Source organism: Rhipicephalus microplus, chromosome 10 (genome assembly GCF_043290135.1).
Source record: "Rhipicephalus microplus isolate Deutch F79 chromosome 10, USDA_Rmic, whole genome shotgun sequence".
Taxonomy (NCBI): Eukaryota; Metazoa; Arthropoda; class Arachnida; order Ixodida; family Ixodidae; genus Rhipicephalus; species Rhipicephalus microplus.
This window is the reverse complement of record NC_134709.1, coordinates 66549729-66568223: the sequence shown is the minus strand read 5'-3', so window position 1 is coordinate 66568223 and position 18495 is coordinate 66549729. Positions and strand designations below refer to the sequence as shown.

The following is an 18495-nucleotide window of genomic DNA, read 5'->3' as shown; positions in this document are numbered from 1 at the left end:
TGGGCAGTCTTGCTTTGTTGTTTTGTGGGGTTTAACTTACAGAAGCGACCCAGGCTATGTGAAACGCCGTAGTAGACGGCTTCGAATAACTTAGAACACCTGGAGTTAATTAGCGTGCACTGAAGTTTCACAGTACAAGACGTGTAGCATTTTGCACCATCAGGTTGTACGCATAATTAAAAAAACTCCTGATATAAGTTTGTACCAATATATTGAGGGAAGAACGCTTTTGGGTACCGTGTAAGGAAAGGTTTGTCAGGCGGTACTGCTGCAAGAGCAACGGCACACTGCCTAGGCTAGTGTACATAATATGTGCGCGTTTTTGCCTAGGGAAGTATTACGAGTATGTAGCAGCGCTCGGATACCCGCCGCGTCTGTTTCGCTTGAGTGACACCATCGACAGATAACGCGACTCGTGAGTAATTAGTATATCAAGAGCTGTTTTTCGTGCAACTTAAGTTCTAGATGCGGAGAGACTTATCACGGGCGCGCTAATCAATGCAAACGTTGCCAATTTTTCGTACTCGCTAAGCCATTGTAAATATTTAAGATTTGACAATTAGCAAATAATATTTAGCACTTAACTTGAATGTCTATCGCATAAGGCATATTTCTTTATTCCACGACGGCCTTCGTTTTTGTGGTATTTCGTCAGTAATTCGTAAGTGCCCTAAGTTGTCGAAACACAGGCGTTCCCATGGCGCTCAAACACGTGGACTCACTCCTTCTGTGGAAGTGAATAAGAGCTCGGAGGAAGGTGATTATGATGATGATGATTTGCTGCTTCACCCTTTTTAACATGGGATGTATTGGCACGCATGTATTAACAACTTTTACAGTAATATTACAAATATTGCAGGAAAGGCAGTTGAATCATATAGATGTTTACGAAAAATATGAACACCAAAGCATGACAAATAGTTTGCAATAGATAAATAAAATAAATAAATAAATAGATAAATAGTCTCTTCTGCCCCTCTATCAATCCATATCTAGCTATGCTTCTCCGCACGTTCCTTTCTACGTTTATGCTTCACCTGCAGCACTTTAGTTATAGGGCAGAGCACGCTTTACAGGCAACTGCTTCAGCCCCGTTCGAATTAAGGACGTGATGCAAACCTCGAACCTGTAAATACGAAAATATGAAAATAGGGTCTGTGCATATATTTCACAACAGTGCGCTAGCTTTGCTTTAAGTACCCATTAAATGATTACATACTGTCAAAGCCAAACCTGCTGCCCCCCCGCCTTGTCGTCGGCACGCCAGGCAATTATAATCTATCGGCCTCAATTGTTGCACCAAATCTCACTATTAAATTAATGTAATGTTTTACGTAACCACATTCACAGATAACTTGGTTTCCACACAGTGATTTTTTATCTTGCTGCCTAATGTCTGGGCCCACAGATCGTGCCGCTAATCTTGACATTGCAACATTGGGTTTTCTAGTAATCTAAAAAAATGGCATGTTGTTTAAGCAGCATCTCACCTTATTCAATGTTTTATCTCTTACTTGACGTAATAGTAAAAATACCATAATGCATATGTTTCGCCACCTATGCGAGTGGCATCGTCAGTAGTCAAATTAGAATAAATATGAAAAAAAAGATAATACATACAGGATGTTGCCTCTGGATTTATTTTGGATGTGTACATACCGGATGAATACAGCATGGAGTATCTCATTAAATACCAATTGTGCATTGACAATGCCATCCACATAGGCAGCGAAACATCTGAACTTTATTTTTTATCGTATTTCAAATAAGAAATAAAAAAATCAATCAGCTTCATTGCATTAACGTCGCGAGTTGGTAGTATTACAATGCTAGGCATGGTCTTTATCGGCTCAAACAAGGTGACGCGAGGCGAGCATTTCACAAAGAATGTGCGTTGTGGAGAGGAGGAGACTACAGAAGTGACGCACTCCTGTTCTCTCCTTCTCTTCAGACCATCCGCTTCGTTCCGCCGCAGCTTCGCCTCTGCTCTTCTCCCATCTGCCAAGCTTCACCCTCTCCACGTCGCTACCCTTTCTCTATGAGGCTCAACTCTCTGCATTAGGCTTCTCTCTCGCCCTCTTAGCTTCACCAACGCTCGCCTTCTTGTGAGGCTTCACTCTCGCAACTTTACTAGAAGGCGCGCAGGATGATTCCCAAGGAGCTGCATTGACTGTAATCAGCTGCGCTGTTAAAACGTTGAACACAATTCTCCTGTTTTCTGGTATATTTTACCGGGCGAAGCTCTTCTTAGTCTAACCTTGTCACGCGTCATGCGCAACCGGCAGGATCTCCCGAACAGCTTAATAGATGACCATTTCTCGTCTCAAAATGCAAGACAGTGGTACTTGGATGCAAGATAGAAATGCAAGATAGTGTTCATTGGATGGACGGATGGACGCACAGACAGACGATCGGTCGGACGGACGGACAGACAGATAGAGGGACGGGTAGACGGACGTATGGGCACACGAACAGAGGGATGGACACACGGACAGACAGACGCACGGACGGACGGACGGACGGATGAACGGATGGCCGCTTCGCCACACTCATCATCATTCACTCAAAGAATATGCTGCGACTTTTTTTAAATCTTCACCTTAGTGCAAGGTAGTTGTGCAGGCTGGCCGAGCCGTACTTGTCGACGATCTGCTTGAAGCGACGCTGGAAGGAGCCACCCTTGATGAGCACCGTGGTGCGGCTTCCGACGGTGGTGACGCCGTGCAAGGCGGTGCGCAGAAACCTCGTCCAGTTCCACAGGCTCGAGTGTTGCAACCGCGCCACCGGAATCTGCACGTAGTCGTCGACGCCCGCATGCTGTCCCGCCAGGTCGACTAGCGCCTGCTCGATCTGTACAAAGAGATAATATCACAGTGGGTTATAAGCTTCTCTGGGTGACGTGTTCAAGGGCCGAGGTATAGGCTGTGTATGCAGTAAACCTTCAACTAGTTCTTAGTGGGCTGAATTATATCCTAAAAGGCATTGCATATATTATATCTCAAGAGGTATTTTATTAAACGGTAACTATATCTTAAGAGGTAGCTGCTTCTCAACATAAGGCAGCTACGCGCTATTGGTGCCAAGCCATAAGTAAGTGCGGAGTGGGACAGGCTTTTTTTGTTTTTCTCTTTCTTTCCTCGTATCTTTTTGTTTGTTTTTTTTTCCAAATTGTCATGTCTTTATTTTTTTACTTCCATTTATTTTTTTATTTATTTTTATTGTCTTTTTTGCTTGTCGCTTGCTTCTCTTTTTTTTGACGTGGTTCAGCTTGCGTTGTGTCAAATGCCAACAGCATATGACAGCCCGGACTGCAAAAGAGCATCATCATCAACGCGCTCAAAGAGCAAGAGGACAAAACTCCCTGGCGCGAGCGCTCATTGAATATGCTACAAATATCTATTCTGTGCATGGTCTTGTCTAGGTTACGCCAAGCTATGACGACAGTATACGACAGCAAGGGTTCATAAAGCATTCCGCACTTGATATTAAACAAAGATGTGTGCAGCTTCTTAGCCTAAGTCTAGAGCCAGCAATGGTACTAGTGTTCGACTTAGAGCATATTGTTATGAGACAGTGTCCCACAAAAGCGGTTAGATAGGCGCGGAGAAAGACAACGTGATTTTGGTGTAGAACACAGCACTCATTCTCCATCTTGGCTTGCGCGTTGCCGCTGTGTAAATATATCTTCAAGCGCCTAGTTTCGCGCGTATCTTCACGTAACATTTTGGTGGAAGGTGCTGGGTTACAACGCATGACGGAGTTACGCAGTGGACGCCTAGTCGCTGCTTCCGACATGTCCACCGGCAGCAACGCTTCGTCAACTGCCGCGCCCAATGCATCAACGGCGCCGACCTCACCTGTTTTTCTCGTGGCCGCTCCACCCCGCGATCCCGGCAACTTTTCGGGAACGGAAGACGAGGACGTGGATGAGTGGCTTAAACTCTACGAGCTCGTCAGCGAAAACCACAGGTGGGACCCAACCTTGATTCTGGCAAACATCATCTTTTATTTGCAAGGAACGGCCAAAGCATGGTTTAATAACATTGTGGACGCGATCATGAGCTGGGACGTATGCAAGACCAAGTTACGCGGGTTGTTTGGTCAATATGCCGGCTGCAAGCAGGCCGCTAGGAAAGAACCTGGCGTACGTGTCCAGACGTCCACGGAGTCTTACCTGGCGTATATACAAGATGTGCTGACCCTTTGCCGTAAAGTTGACCGAACCATGGCTGAAGCCGACAAGGTAGCGCACGTGCTCGAGGGCATCGCAGACGATGCATTTAACCTTCCTGTGTGCAAAGGCTGTTCCAAAGTGCAAGATGTCATCTTGGAATGCCAACGCTTTCAAGAGGCTAAAAGCCATTGCATTGCCCACCACTTTGCGTGCCTTCCCAAAACTGCTGCAACGTCAACTTGCAAAGATCTCCATATAGTGACCCAGCCCAATTCACACTCCAGTGACATCACGAGAATTGTACGCCGCGAAATCGAGGCCATATCACCCGCACCCTTGAGAGCACTAGCACCGAGTGATCCTCGGCCGACCATATCGCTAATAGAGACCATTGTTCACCAAGAACTAGCCAACGCGGGTATTCACACGGTTTGTTCTGTGCATCGTCCCGACGCTGTCAGTTCATCTACCTCCAGCCATCTACACCATTATCACCGCCCTTCGCCACGTAACCGTGACCCCAATGTGTGGAGGACGCCTGATGACATGCCAGTTTGCTTGCGATGTGAACGAGTGGAACACATTTCCCGTCATTGACGAAGCACGTGGACTTCACCGTATCGGGCAAACTCAAGCTTCCCGAACCTCCACTCACCAGCACATCTCTATGACCAGGAACTACCACGGCGTGATGGCTCAGCTAATTACAACCCGACCACTACGACCACTGCCCAGTACATTCGCTCACCTTCACCTCGACGTAGATTTTCCCGGTCCAAGTACGCCGCCACCTCGTTCCCCGTCCCCATCCTCTGCCCGGCGGGTGTCTTTGGAAAACTAACGACTGCAGCTCCTGGAGGTGACGCTGCTGATACGGCTTGCTCTCCGATCCTTCTGTTGACGCTCCCGACCAATCAGAACCTGATCAACGTTGAAGTGGATGGTTTATCTTTTAAAGCCTTGGTAGACACTGGCGCTCATATGTTCGTGATGAGCCTACACATTTGTGACCGCTTAAGGGAAGTCGTTACTCCAGCCCTTTCACACAGTGTTCGTGTTACTGACGGTGGTACGGCTTCTGTTATTGGCGTCTGTACTGCACACGTTACTATCGCCGGCCGTCAAACTTCAGTTCTCTTCACTCTCCTCTCTCACTGCACCAATGATGTGATTCTCGGTCTTGAATTTTTGTCCACTCATTCCGCCCTCATCGACTGTTCAGCTGGTACTGTGCAACTTGACCTACCGTACCCGATTGATTCGCCCAGTCCACCCAAAGCTCGTATTTGCTCTGCTGAGCACATCCGTTTGCCACCGCAAACTGTGACCTGCATCACCGTAACGCCCTCACCACCTGTATCCGATGGCGACTATGTGCTCGCACCCTTCACATCCATTCTCTTGACACACGGTGTTACCTTGATGGTTCAGCGAACTGGGAGCGCGGGGGTAAATACAGACACAAAGCAAAGAAAAGGCACACAGCACGAGCGCTCACACACTGTTATTCTCTTACGTGCAAACCGTGCCTGCATTCCTGTGCACAACTTTGCTCTGTGTCCTCAAGTGCTCCCGCGTAGAATTGCCCTCGCCATGCTGACTCCCTCTGACGAATGCGTCATCTCAGATCTTTCTTCGAACGATGCTGGACACTGTAGCTACATGGATGCTTGATCTTCGCAAGCAAGCCCATCTGCTGACGTTTAAAAAATGATTACGTCAGACATTTTGCCGCATCAAGCTGACGCACTCCTTCACGTCCTTGAGTCATACTTGGTCGTATTTGACTTTTCTGATCGTCCGCTAGGTCAAACCACTGCTGTAAAGCACCGCATTGACACCGGTCATGCCTCCCCTGTCCATCGATGGCCATACCGCGTATCTCCAACCGAGCGTCACATCATTCAAACAGAAGTCGACTAAATGCTCACCAGAGACATAATTGAGCCATCATGTAGTCCATGGGCTTTGATTGATTGATATGGGGGGTTTAACGTCCCAAAACCACCATTTGAATATGAAAGACGCCGTAGTGGAGGGCTCGGAAATTTCTACCTCCTAGGGTTCTTTAACGTGCACCCAAATCTGAGCACATGGGCTTACAACATTTCCGCCTCCATCGGAAATGCAGCTGCCGCAGCCGGGATACGAACCCGTGACCTGCGGGTCAGCAGCCGAGTTCCTTAGCCACTAGACCACCGCGGCGGGGCCGTCCATGGGCTTCCCTTGTAGTTCTTGTCAAAAAGAAGGACAAGACTTGGCAATTCTGTGTTGACAACCGACATCTGAACAATATCACTAAAAAGACGTCTACCCGCTACCACACATAGACGACGCCCTGGACTGTCTTCATGGCGCTAAGTATTTTTCTTCTATTGATCTAAGATCAGGGTACTGGCAAATCGCTGTCGACGACATGGACCGTGAACAGACCGTTTTTGTCACGGCCGATGGTCTTTACCAGTTTAAGGTCATGCACTTCGGGTTATGCAATGCTCCGGCTACCTTCGGGCGGATGATGGACTCTCTTTTGCGTGGGTTCAAATGGTCAATTTGTCTATGTTACCTTGACGACGTTATCATCTTTTCTCCGATCTTTGAGACCCACCTCAACCGTCTATCCTCAATACTGGCTGTTTTTTGCAATGCCGGTGTCCAACTGAACTCGTCAAAGTGCCACTTCGGACGCCAGCAACTAACCATGTTGGGCCACCTTGTCAACTCCTCTAGTGTAGGCCCTGATCCCGATAATGTGCGAGACTTATTGAACTTCCTCGTTCCGATCTGCACTAAAGAATTCCGCAGCTTTCTCGGTCTGTGCTCGTACTTTCGACGTTTTTCACTGTGAACAACTTTGCGGAGGTAGCCCGTCCTCTCACAAACTTGCTGGGAAAAGATGTCTCCTTCACATGGGGTGCTGCGCAGGCTACGGCGTTCTCTGCATTTATTACAATGCTAACAGAACCACCTGTTCTGGCCCATTTTGAAAATGCCGCCCCCCCGGAATTCCCCACCGATGCTAGTGGCCACGAAATTAGTGCTGTTTTGGTCCAGCATCAAAGCGGCTGCGTCCGTGTTATCGCCTGCGCCAGTCGTTTCCTCTCGCACGTGGAAAGGAACTACTCAATCATCGAAAAGGAATGCCTTGCTCTCGTTTGAACAGTAGCGAAATTTCGGCCCTATTTACATGGTCGACATTTCACCGTCACAACTGATCACCACGCACTTTGCGCTCGCATGCTTGAAGGACCCCACTGGGCACCTTGGTCGATGGGCATTACGACTCCAAGAGTATAACTACTCAGTGTTCAAAAAATCTGGCCGTTTACATCATGACGCTGACTGCTTATCTCGGAATCCAGTGGACCCACCTGAGGCGTTCGATGAAGCGCCATGTGTGCTGTCTCTCCGCTTTAAGCAACATCCATGAGGAGCAGCGCCGAGATCCTGTCTTAAGTAACATCAACGAGAAGCTTAATTCTGCGGCACCCGATCCGTCTACTCAATTGTTCGTGCTCAAGGATGGCACATTGTACCGTTACGACGTCCGCCCTGATGGACACGAACTGTTCCTTGTGGTACCTTCCCACTAAAGGGCGAGCGTGATCGGCCAGCTCCACGACGCTCCCACTGCCGGTCACCTCGGACTGTCTCGGATGTATGACCGTGTACAGCGTCGGTTTCACTGGCCCAGTCTTTATCGGTCGGTCCGCAGCTGCGTCGCCTCATGTGACCAGTGTCATCGCCAAAAAAAAAACCTTCTATGAGCCATGCCTCCAACCAATTCACGTTCCCTTTGATCCGTTCCTACGACTTGGTCTTGACCTCCTAGGCCCTTTCCCTGCGTCCACTTCTGGGAATAAGTGGATAGCTGTTGCAACGGATCACACAACCCGGTACGCCATTGCGCGGGCTCTACCAACCAGCTGTGCCACAAACCGATTTTCTCCCGCACGACGTCATACTTCATAATGTCGCCCCACGCCAACTCCTCACAGATCGTGGGCGCTATTTCCTATCCCGAGTTATCGACGACCTGCTTTGCTCCTGCGAGACAAAACATAAATTTACGACAGCCTGCCACCCGCAAACTAACAGACTGACTGAGCGATTCAACCGGACTTTAACTGATATGCTCGCTATGTACGTATCGTCCGACCATCAGGACTGGGACGTTGCATTGCCCTTCGTTACGTTCACCTATAATTCCTCACGCCACAATGCAGCTCGTTTTTCACCTTTCTATCTCGTGTTTGACCGCGATCTAACTGTACCGTTTGACACCATCTTTCCGGCAGCCGTCGACTCGACGACCAAATACGCCCGCGATGCTATCACCAGAGCTCGCAATGCACGAGAAGTTGCCCGTCAGCGCCTCTTAACATCGCAATATCAGCAGCGGCAGCGTTACAACTCCCATCATTGCCAAGTTTCTTTTACTTCGGGTTCTCTTGTACAATTGTGGACTCCGACTAGGCGCGTTGGACTTTCTGAAAAACTGATTTCCCGCTACTTGGGACCCTACCGCGTATTGAGCCAGGTGACAGATGTGACCTACGAGATAGCCCCGCTTGAGTCTTCCTCCTCTTCCCCGTCACTGTCTACAGACATTGTTCATTTATCTCGCCTTAAGCTTTACCACTCGGCAACATCATAGAAAGAACCGAGACAGTGCTTCAGCAGCCTGGGGTTATGTCATGAGACAATGTCCCACTAAAGCGGTCAGATAGGCGATGAGAAAGACGACGTGTTTTTTGGCGTAGGGCACAGCTCGTGTTCTCCATCTTGGTTTGCGCGTTGGAGCTGTGTAAATATATCTTCAAACACCAAGTTTCTCGTGTGCCTTCACGTAATATGTCACCTTACTAGTTAGATGGTGCGGGAACATGTCACGTAACTAGGTGTTAGGTAGTTCTTTGCGGAAGCATATTACGGCTTAGCTGTTACGAGGTTTTTGCGGCAACATGTCTCGTGACCAGTAGTTATATTACGTCACCACATTCTAGTCACGTGAATGGCTGAGACGTAATCAGTTTCACAGCCGGGCGTCCTAAAGGACGCCGACAAGCACGACACGATGTGTCCTCAATTGATTTTATCAATCAAAACCTCGCGCACAGCGTTAATTCACGAGCCGTCATGCGTGGGAGAGATCATACTCACCTCAACCAGTTCTGGCATGTCTCGTCTACCGGAGATGGTCTGCACGGCCGCCATGAACCACTCGTCCTGCACGTTCCGCATGCTGACAAACTCCCGGAAGAGTGGTTGCGGCGCCCCCACGCGGATGACCCAGCGTCGGCGAGGTCGTGCAGCCGTCACCGAGGAGCCCTTCCTGGCCTTCTTGCTTACGCGTTTGTGACCACCCGCCATCGGAACATCCTCCGCGGCCATCTTGACTATCTCGATGTTGACGAGCGCTGGGATCGCCGATTGCGACAGCACCCTGTTTTTTTATTGTGGGACGATGAGTGGAACAAAGGCACACCCTAACTTATTCACTGTCTTCAGGAATGACCGTTTCGTATATATTTTGTTTTTTTAGTCGTGCTTATTAATTTCCGAGATAGTTTCTTTGTGTATGTTGTATCATTTTCGGGCAAGTTTTTTCTCGTTTTATGTAATGTTTACTTGTTTTATCTATCACGATGCTGCTGGTATGATCGTCAGACTTTGGGCAGCGATGAGTCATCAACCCGTCAACTACATATGCAAAATAGAACGAATATAGTAAATGCATACCGCGTCTATATTTAGTAGTGATTGTCAGATTTACGTGTCATCCGCCACGTACTTCCTTATGCAGGCAGTAAGGTACTGCTAAGCCGCCTGTGACAGCATTTTCCCTGATCGAGCCCCAGCTCGTGTATTAGCAATTGTGCTCTACACAATGGTGTGTATAATGCGTTCTTTGCTATTATTTCGAGGGGTTCTTACTCGCACTCACAAAAGGTTTCTTCAAGCGGACTTGCAGGGATCCAAACTAAAAAAATATATATTGCTCATCCGGACTCATCCGGACTCAGACTTACGACTCGATCTGAGCCTGAGCAAGCCCAAGTGAGTCGACTGATGAGGGAGTTCACTGAGCTACGTCTACGACGGCCGTCCACGACTGACTTGATGTTCAAAATAAACTTCGTTTCACTTGAACAACGTACTTGGCAGCCGTGGTGGAGAGGTCCCTGTGGCGGTCGGCCGCACCGAAAGGAAAGCCAGCCAGCCCGTGCATGGCAAATATAGTGCGCAGGACGTCATGCGAATTCGGTTCTCCTGTGGTGGTGCTACACTCGCGCCACAGACGAAGCGGCCATCTCATCGAGCCGTCATCGGTGCCCGCGCGCAGCTCGTGTAGCAGCTGGAGCTCGAGTCGGCGACGGCGCAGTGTACGCTCAGAGACCAGCGCCTCTCCTGCGAGAATGTCAATCAAGAAATGACGTATTGGTCAAGCCGGAGTGTGGTGCTTAGAACATGATTGCAGTGATTTAAGACAATTCTGAACCATGAAAAAGTAATGAAATGCCCTAAATCATTGTGCTCATGAGCATAGCACGCATGACTGGAACACGGACGAGTACGTATCATGCTGTCTTGTTTTAGAGCCCACCCGCTACGCTGGTCTAGTGGCTGAGGCACTCGGCTGCTGATCCGCAGGTCGCGGGATCGAGTCCCAGCCGCAGCGGCCGAATTTTCGATGAAGGCGAGAAAGCTTGAGGCCCGAGCGCTTAGATTTAGGTGCACGGTAAAGAACCCCAGGTGATCAAAATTTCCGGAGCCGTCCACTACAAAGTCTCTGATAATCATATGTTGGTTTTGGTATGTTGCACCCCAACACTTATTATTATTAGTATTACGTGTTTTAGAGCGCAGCTCTCAGGTGCTTGTTGTGGTGTTGAGTGGCATCGATGTTGGCGCAATGAGCAGAGCGAACGAGGGTGAAAGAAAAAGAAAGCAGAACGCAGTGGAGCATGGAAAGGAAGACAGCAAGCAGAGTGTGAGGAGGAGGGAACGACAATGGCGAGACGGTAGGTTCCGCGGCGTTACAGCAATGCACGGCTTGGTGCGTTCGCTACTGTGGAACGCACCCACGCACTGCCATCTTCGGCCTCCGGTCAGCGTGGAAGTCACGCCGATGCTAATGTGGTAGTTGATGTAAAATGGGCTACATCAAATTCTACTCCAGTCACGGAGTTCGCTTTGTATCAACCGTGTTCCTATATACAATATAATCTCAGCCAGTACTTCCTAAACAATGAACGACGCAATCGGCAGAAGTGCACAGTCTGCCGCTGCCTTTAACTGAGCTGTGCAAGCAGAGTATTATCGCCGCCGACGCCGGAATCATGAGTGGCGCGCCGCCGGAGCGGGAGCGTTTGCCTCCACTTATCGCAACATCACAACAGGTAAGCAGCTGAGATCATAATTCGGTCTAGACAGTATTGTAATCGTTGGTGAATTTTTTAGGGCAATTAATTTCTTGTGGTTATCATGGGGACACCTGCAAGTGATACCACAAAATAAGTAGACAGGGCGAATGCACACCAACGACTTTGAACACTGAATCCGCGTCAAGAACATTTACCAGTTAGCAGTGTTGGACTAAGTTTTGTCTGGTAGTCTGCGTCCGTACCGAGCGCAGTTTAAGTTCCCATAATATCACCCGACCCACTAGGCCCACAACACACGATCCTCGAATTCTAGTGAATAAAAGTTGAGAGAAACAGAAAAAGACTACAGGAAAAGTTGTTTAACATGTACATATGTTGGGCAGCACAATGACTTTTGGTATTGTGCGAGAGGTTCACATGATATTTCAACCACGCCGAGAGAGAAATTTCGGACAGACTTGCCAAGTAGTGCTATGCTTTGAGAATTTCGTATTGAGTCTCCTTTAAGTATAGCTGTAGATCAGCGTATACCCTACTCCGAAAGAGACGGAAAGTGGTCCCTCGCGAAAACTCATAGCCTCTGTTTGGCGAAGAGCACTGCAGGCTGTAAGCCCGAATAGCTTGCGCTAAAAAAATCTGCTTAAACACAAGCAGACGCTCACCGAGCTCGGGCGTGTGGTTTAAGACCCACTTTCCGCACACGTGCTGGTAGAAGTCGCTGCATGGGCTAACTCGGTCGTCCAGGGTGGCGCGTAGTTCCTCGGTCATCTCCCGGCAGTCCAGCATGTCACAGCTGCCCATTGTCCGCTTGGTCGCAACTGGTGCCATCATTGTCAGCGCCTCTTCTGCCCGCGCGAGCGTCATTGGCTGTTCAGGAACTGGAAGGGTATATCGAAGACTTATGAGCTGTGCGGACGAACGTACGAAAACTTATGAAGTATGAAGACTTATGTCTGTGCCGACTTGCAATTAACCAGGAAGTGTAAACTTATTGATACTTTTGCAGAGCGAAATCACACGGCTTACTTTTATTACGGCTTACGGTGATTTTACCAAAACAGTAGTGATCGCCAAATCGGCCGAATTGGGGACATGAAAACTGTTGGCCATTATCTGTCACCACTCTTTCCAGGGTGCCATGGCGCGCGAAAATACTTTTTGTACTCTTGATAACGGCAGCTGTATAGATGGAAGGAAGCAATGGTACTTCCGGATAGCGGGAGCGATCATCTACCTTAATGAGATAGTGACCATATTAAATAAGAAAAGACCTACGCCTACTAACTCCCATGCAAATATTGAGGAGCGTAACGCTCCTCAGCTTTCGTGAGCACTTGAGAGGAAAACGCTACGGGTCTTCGTTAACCATTACGCTGCGTCTGGAAAAGGATAGCACCGATCCTGTAAGACTAGACGTCTGCTAAAAGAATCTTTGGAAGTCTAGGGTCGCACAATGCCATACATTTAGTTGAACAGATTAGGTTCTTCAGGTTCTCGAAGGATATGTTCCGTGCGGGGCCCCAAACTTATTCGGTTGAATTCAACTTAGGAGGACCGTTACGTGCCCCAAGTTAGGGAAAAAAATCTTCCGGAAAGGTTGACCATGCCCAAAACACCACGTAAGTAGGTTACTTTGTGGAGACGCTCTGGTTTTTTACGGCCTCAATTTTCGCAGGGTCCAGTTTTAGTCCGTCTATGCTCAGGAGATGACCTAAGAAGGAGAATTAAGTCACCCCGAAGGCACCTTGCTTTGTTTAAGCTGACATTTTCAACCAATCTAGCAAGAACATGTGCGAGCCTCGCGTCGTGCTGCTCTTCACTGCCACCAGAGACAACGATGCCGTTCATTTGGTTTACTACGTCAGGTAGGCCCAGCAATATTTCGGTAATGTACTTTGAGAGTTTTCCGGCGCTGAAGTAATTCTAAAAGGCAGCCTCATGGAACAATAGCGCCCAAAATAAGTTATAAATGTGGTTAATTTCTTCCAGTCCATCACTAGGCGAGCCTGGTGAAAGCCCGAATGCGCGTCTTGTTCTGAGAACTACTTAGCCACCGCCAATGAGCCAAACGCTTGATCAACAGTCGGTAGCGAAAACCTTTCCCTCCATACAGACTTGTTCAGCTGCAACTAGTCAACGCACAGCCTAACTTCTTCGGAGCCACTGTTACGACCGGCACGATACCGGTGCACCATTCGGTGGGGCCTTCGACTCTGCTTATGACACTCTGACTGCTAAAAGCTCGTGAGAGGAAGGCCTCATAATTATTCTGTTTGCCAACAGGCTCCTTAAACTTGACTAGACCTGTTCTTTCGAGAGCAGACAAACTGAGCAGAGCGCTGTGCAAAGCACTAACAACATAGAACACATGGTGAGAAGTTTTTTCCTTTCACTGAACGTCTGCCTCGTACTTGCCAAAAGCATCATGACGGGCACCACTGGCTCCCGTGAGTACCTTGTCTGCCTTGTTTTGTTCGGTGGGTAAACCTGGAAAACACTGCGGTGCTACCGAAACTTCGACACCTGTATTTACTTTGGAAAAAACTAGCACGTCATTACCTATTACGAGGGCTAATCGCGACCTTGCGCTAAATGCATTGACCCCCTGCCCCAAAAAAAGAAACGTCACAGGAGTCTATGTGTACTGGAGAGACCTGTACCTGTCTTTTTTGGGAAGTCTTCTTGAGACACATTTTTTTTAATGTCACTTGATGCTGCAGTTGTGGCACTCCTGTGCCACAACTGCTAGGCAGGCTGTCCTGACATAGCCGCGGCTCCCGCAAAAGTTGCAGCGTGAACCTTGATTTCTAGAGACTATTTTCTGCTGGTTCGTCTGATGCCCGATGGTATTAACTCCCACCTTGCCGCACACCTGGAACAAGTAAGCGTTGCCGGCGCCTTTCACACCATGAAATAGCTTCTCCTCTGTCTCGAAGACCAACAACGAACCGGTCCCTCACGATGTGGTCCTTGCAGTTGCCGAAGTCGCACTGGTTTACCAGAATATGTAGCGCTGTCATGAAGTGCCAGTCGACAGTTTCTCCGGCCACCTTCTCTCTTCTGTGGAAGCGAGCGCTCTCATAAACCAGTTCTTCACGAAGTACTCCTTGATGAAGCGGTCGTTGACGAAGTACTCGTCAAACCCCTTTTTAATGACGCCAAACCTCTTGTTGACGACGTCAAGCTTCTTCGCATCGTCTTCCTAAAAGTTGAACGTTCAAAAAACGTCCCGTGCTTGTCAACCTATGCTACAGAGCAGGGCACGCACCTGTGCCTCCGAGTGCTCGTTCAGGCCCGATGCGAGGTGATAATCGTCGAACGTCTGTATCTTCGCGAGCCACACTGATACGTTGTCCAAGTGCAGCTGCGGCGGCTGCAACACGCCACGCGTTGCAGAAGCCATGGCACTTACCTTTTGACGACGTCTCGTTTCCCTACGCGAGTGCCTCGACTCGTTAACTTTCTGACACCATGTCGTGTTGGTGCGGGCGGCTGTAACCCAGCGACCAACGCCCGTCCACAATCGAAGATCACCCCGGTGATACTCCATTCCCGGGAGGCACAAATCGAAAAGCCCTCGCGGCATTTATTTCCACTCGTATTTTTAGGCTCACCGACGTCACAACCCAGTGGCTTCCGTGAGCACAGATACAGAAGGTAAGACAGTGCATTTCGGCTTAGACGCGATAACTGCGCGCCAACACTTATCAGCACACAGGCGTCGCGTTCAACACGAGCAATTAAACGAAATAACCTGATGTCCCCATACCAGACACTGTGACAGCACCATACGACGTCATGGAGATTGTCAAAACTCGCGGCGTAATCCGGGCAGGACCATGTGACGACTAATAAGGTGACGTTACGAGATGACGTCATCACATGGCATCATCGCGCGATCATAGGTGGGCCCGTCCCGGGGACCCTCTGTAACCCCGTGAGGCACAGAAACAGATGCTTGTTTCTGCGCAGAAGCGAAGAGCACTGAAACAGAAAATACAGCTTCATATCCTTGTGCCTCCCGAGGCACTTGAAAAAATAAGCGCGGACACGACAGAGACGCAATACGAGAAGGGCGCAGTACGAGCGGAGTTATCAGCGCTCCTTCGGCACCGTCTTCGTCTCACGTTTCCGTCGTGTTTCGCACTGATCTTCAATAGTATCAATCGCTTTCAACACGCCTACCTCTCCAACTTATCACAGTTTGTCTCCTTTGGCATTCTGTCTTGTTTTGCGCTGTTTAAACGCGACTCTGGAGGCAGTGCAGAATCATATAGGAAACAGCATGCTTCCTGGAACGATAGCTAGAATTGAGTCGACTGAGATAAAGAGAAGACGAAGAGGGCTTTCTCCTGTGAATGTTGTATATTTATTTATTTATTTATTTACTTATTTATTTATTTATTTATTTATTTACCCTTCGGCGATTGTGACTGCAGGAATCATATCGGAATCCCTCTACAGATGGTGCTCCCTTCCTGGGACGCACTTCGAGCGGCTCCGGCGCGTGGTTTATGGTACGTGCAGATACACGTAACATACGTCACGCGTACTTAAACGCATCCCATGTACTCATAGGCGTAGACGCAGGGGAAGTTGTAGCAGGAGCGGATGCAACCCTCTCCCCCCCTTCCCTAATCATCTTCTCATACATTTGTCGTACCCGTTCCGACCTTGTTTCAAGTGCAGGAACATGGTCATGAATGTTCTTCTTTTCACCGCAACAGTGGCTGAAGATCCCTCATGTTTCGTTCCAACAACTGCTTACACCCTGGTTTTACACCTCGAAACCAAAGGCTGGCCATTGGGAGAAGTACATCATCGTCCCATTTTAATTTTGAATACATCGCCAAGCTTGTTTACTTTCGGACCCGGGAAAAGGGATGGGGAGAGATGTTGAAGTAGACCCCCACCCCCTTTTTTTTTTATTGGAGAGCGCGTGCCATGGGAGTTCTCCACTGTCGGGATATAGGACTCTCCGCAGCTCAATAGTATTTTGGAGGCTATCCCAGCTGGGCACAACGCAGAAACGTATGTAACCTCTCTAAGGGTTCGACATTAAATATGATATGTGAATTGCGTCCGTAATAATATTTCTCTCATTGTATAACTTTTTTGCTCCAATGCACAGCATGTGCATTGCGTGTTTGAACTTTCTTGAAACTTATTTCGCTTGTGCAGCCTAGTTGCCACAGTGAACCTGCGGACGTGTGGCGGTGTCAAGATGTTTCATGCAACTTCTTCGCCCTGTCCGAACCGTTCATTGTGAAATTGTCTGGGGTAAGAAATTAGCTCGAAATCATTTCAAATTCAAATGGCTATGCGTGTACTCACCGTCGCTCTCCTTGGGCATCGTGACCTCAGGATGAGGTTCTTCCGACAAGGCAGGCATTTCCCTTAGCGCTCCGGGCTTGGCGGCGCGTTGGTCGGATGGACTGGTGCTGGCAATGCCGCCGTGGTAGGTGAAGGTTAACGCCGGCTGCTTCGTCCTCACGCGTTGGCGCAGCCTCTGGCCGAAGTCGTACTGGAAGAAGAGCACGAAGACCACGACCACCGCGGCCAGGAAGGCGAGCAGGATGATGAAGTCGTAGTCGCCCGAGCGATACATGTTGTGCGAGGCGCAGGCTGGTCGCCGGTCCACCAGCCGATTTATGAGCTCGTCGCGTGGGGTCGGAGATCCCATGGCGTAGCTCAGTCGTGTTGTTTTGTTCTCCTATTGTCCGTGGTGCATACCCACTGTGAGGGATTGGCCAAGAATTAGGTGGTTTTACGAAATATTGTGATGGATGGATGAAAAACTTTTATTGGGGTCCTGAAGGATTCTACCCCCGTTTTATAGGGGCAGAATCGCGGGCCGCTCCCACGTTGGGACGGGGAGGCCCAGCCTCACCGCCGCATCGTGGGCCTTCTGGACAGCCTTGAGTTGTTGTATGAGAACCGGACTCGTGAGCATTAAATGAAAGGAGTTCTCAGAAAATTCTTCATTTTTTCTTTGTAAAGAGGGGCACCTCCAGAGCATGTGGTTAAAATCACTGCGATTCTGGCAGTCTGGACAAAGTTCTGAAATATCGGAGTAATGGCTATAGGTTACGAGGCTAGGGTATGTTCCCGTCTGAAGCATGCGAAGAGAGATTGCCTGTGGCCTAGACAACTTTTCGTGTGGCAATGGAAATGACCTACGGCCTAATTGATAATGCTTCGTGATCTCGTTGAAGGTAGTCAAAATGTCCCTAAAATGAAGGCTGCTGGCTGACTCCTCTGTCTGAGAAGCACAAGTCCCGGCGCGGTAAGTGAAGCCTCGCGCCTTGGAGTGGGCTAGCTCGTTGACATTGGGAAGGCCTCCAATCCTTAAGCCAAGGTGAGCAGGGAACCAAATAATTGTGTGGTGGGTGAGTTCTTTGTGAGCGAGAATTCTCAAAACTTCCTTGCAAACGGAACCAGAAGCGAAGGCCCTAGCAGCGGATTTAGAGTCCGTATAAATATCAGTCCTTTGTGGATCAAGGAGTGCTAGTGCAATGGCCATCTGTTCTGCTTTGTAAGAAGAAGGGGTTCGAACCGACGCCGAGGATAAAATCTGACCCTTAGTATCTACGGATACTACCGCAAAGCGAGCGGAAACGCCATACTGGGCGGCATCAACAAAGCATGAAACAGACGATTGTTTGGTTTGTGAGCTTGAGCTAAAAGAGAGGAGGCTCGAGCGACACGCCTGCCCGCGTTGTACTGTGGATGCATATTTTGTGGAAGGGGGCATACTTTGATGCGAGAGCGCATATAATCATCGAGTGGCGTATTTTGCACTTCGAGCGTCAGGGGGTTGACTCCAGTGTCAATCAGAATCTTTCTCCCCGCTGGTGGGATCGAAAGCCTGGCAACCTGTGCCATTTGTTGAGCCTCGATAACTTCTTCAAGCGTGTTGTGGACTCCAAGTTT

The 18495-nt window shown here is 49.0% G+C and overlaps 1 protein-coding gene across 1 annotated transcript; it reads right to left on the bottom strand.

The window, feature by feature from the left end:
• Positions 1-2595: 2595 nt before the first annotated feature.
• LOC119181633 (uncharacterized) lies at positions 2596-17279 on the bottom strand. The gene is made up of 5 exons (XM_075874689.1): positions 16897-17279; positions 12225-12440; positions 10336-10585; positions 9338-9620; positions 2596-2850 (listed from the first exon to the last, which is right to left on the bottom strand). The coding sequence occupies exons 1-5, from the start codon at positions 17243-17245 to the stop codon at positions 2596-2598; spliced, it is 1353 nt and encodes a 450-aa protein (XP_075730804.1). The 5' UTR covers positions 17246-17279.
• Positions 17280-18495: the final 1216 nt, after the last annotated feature.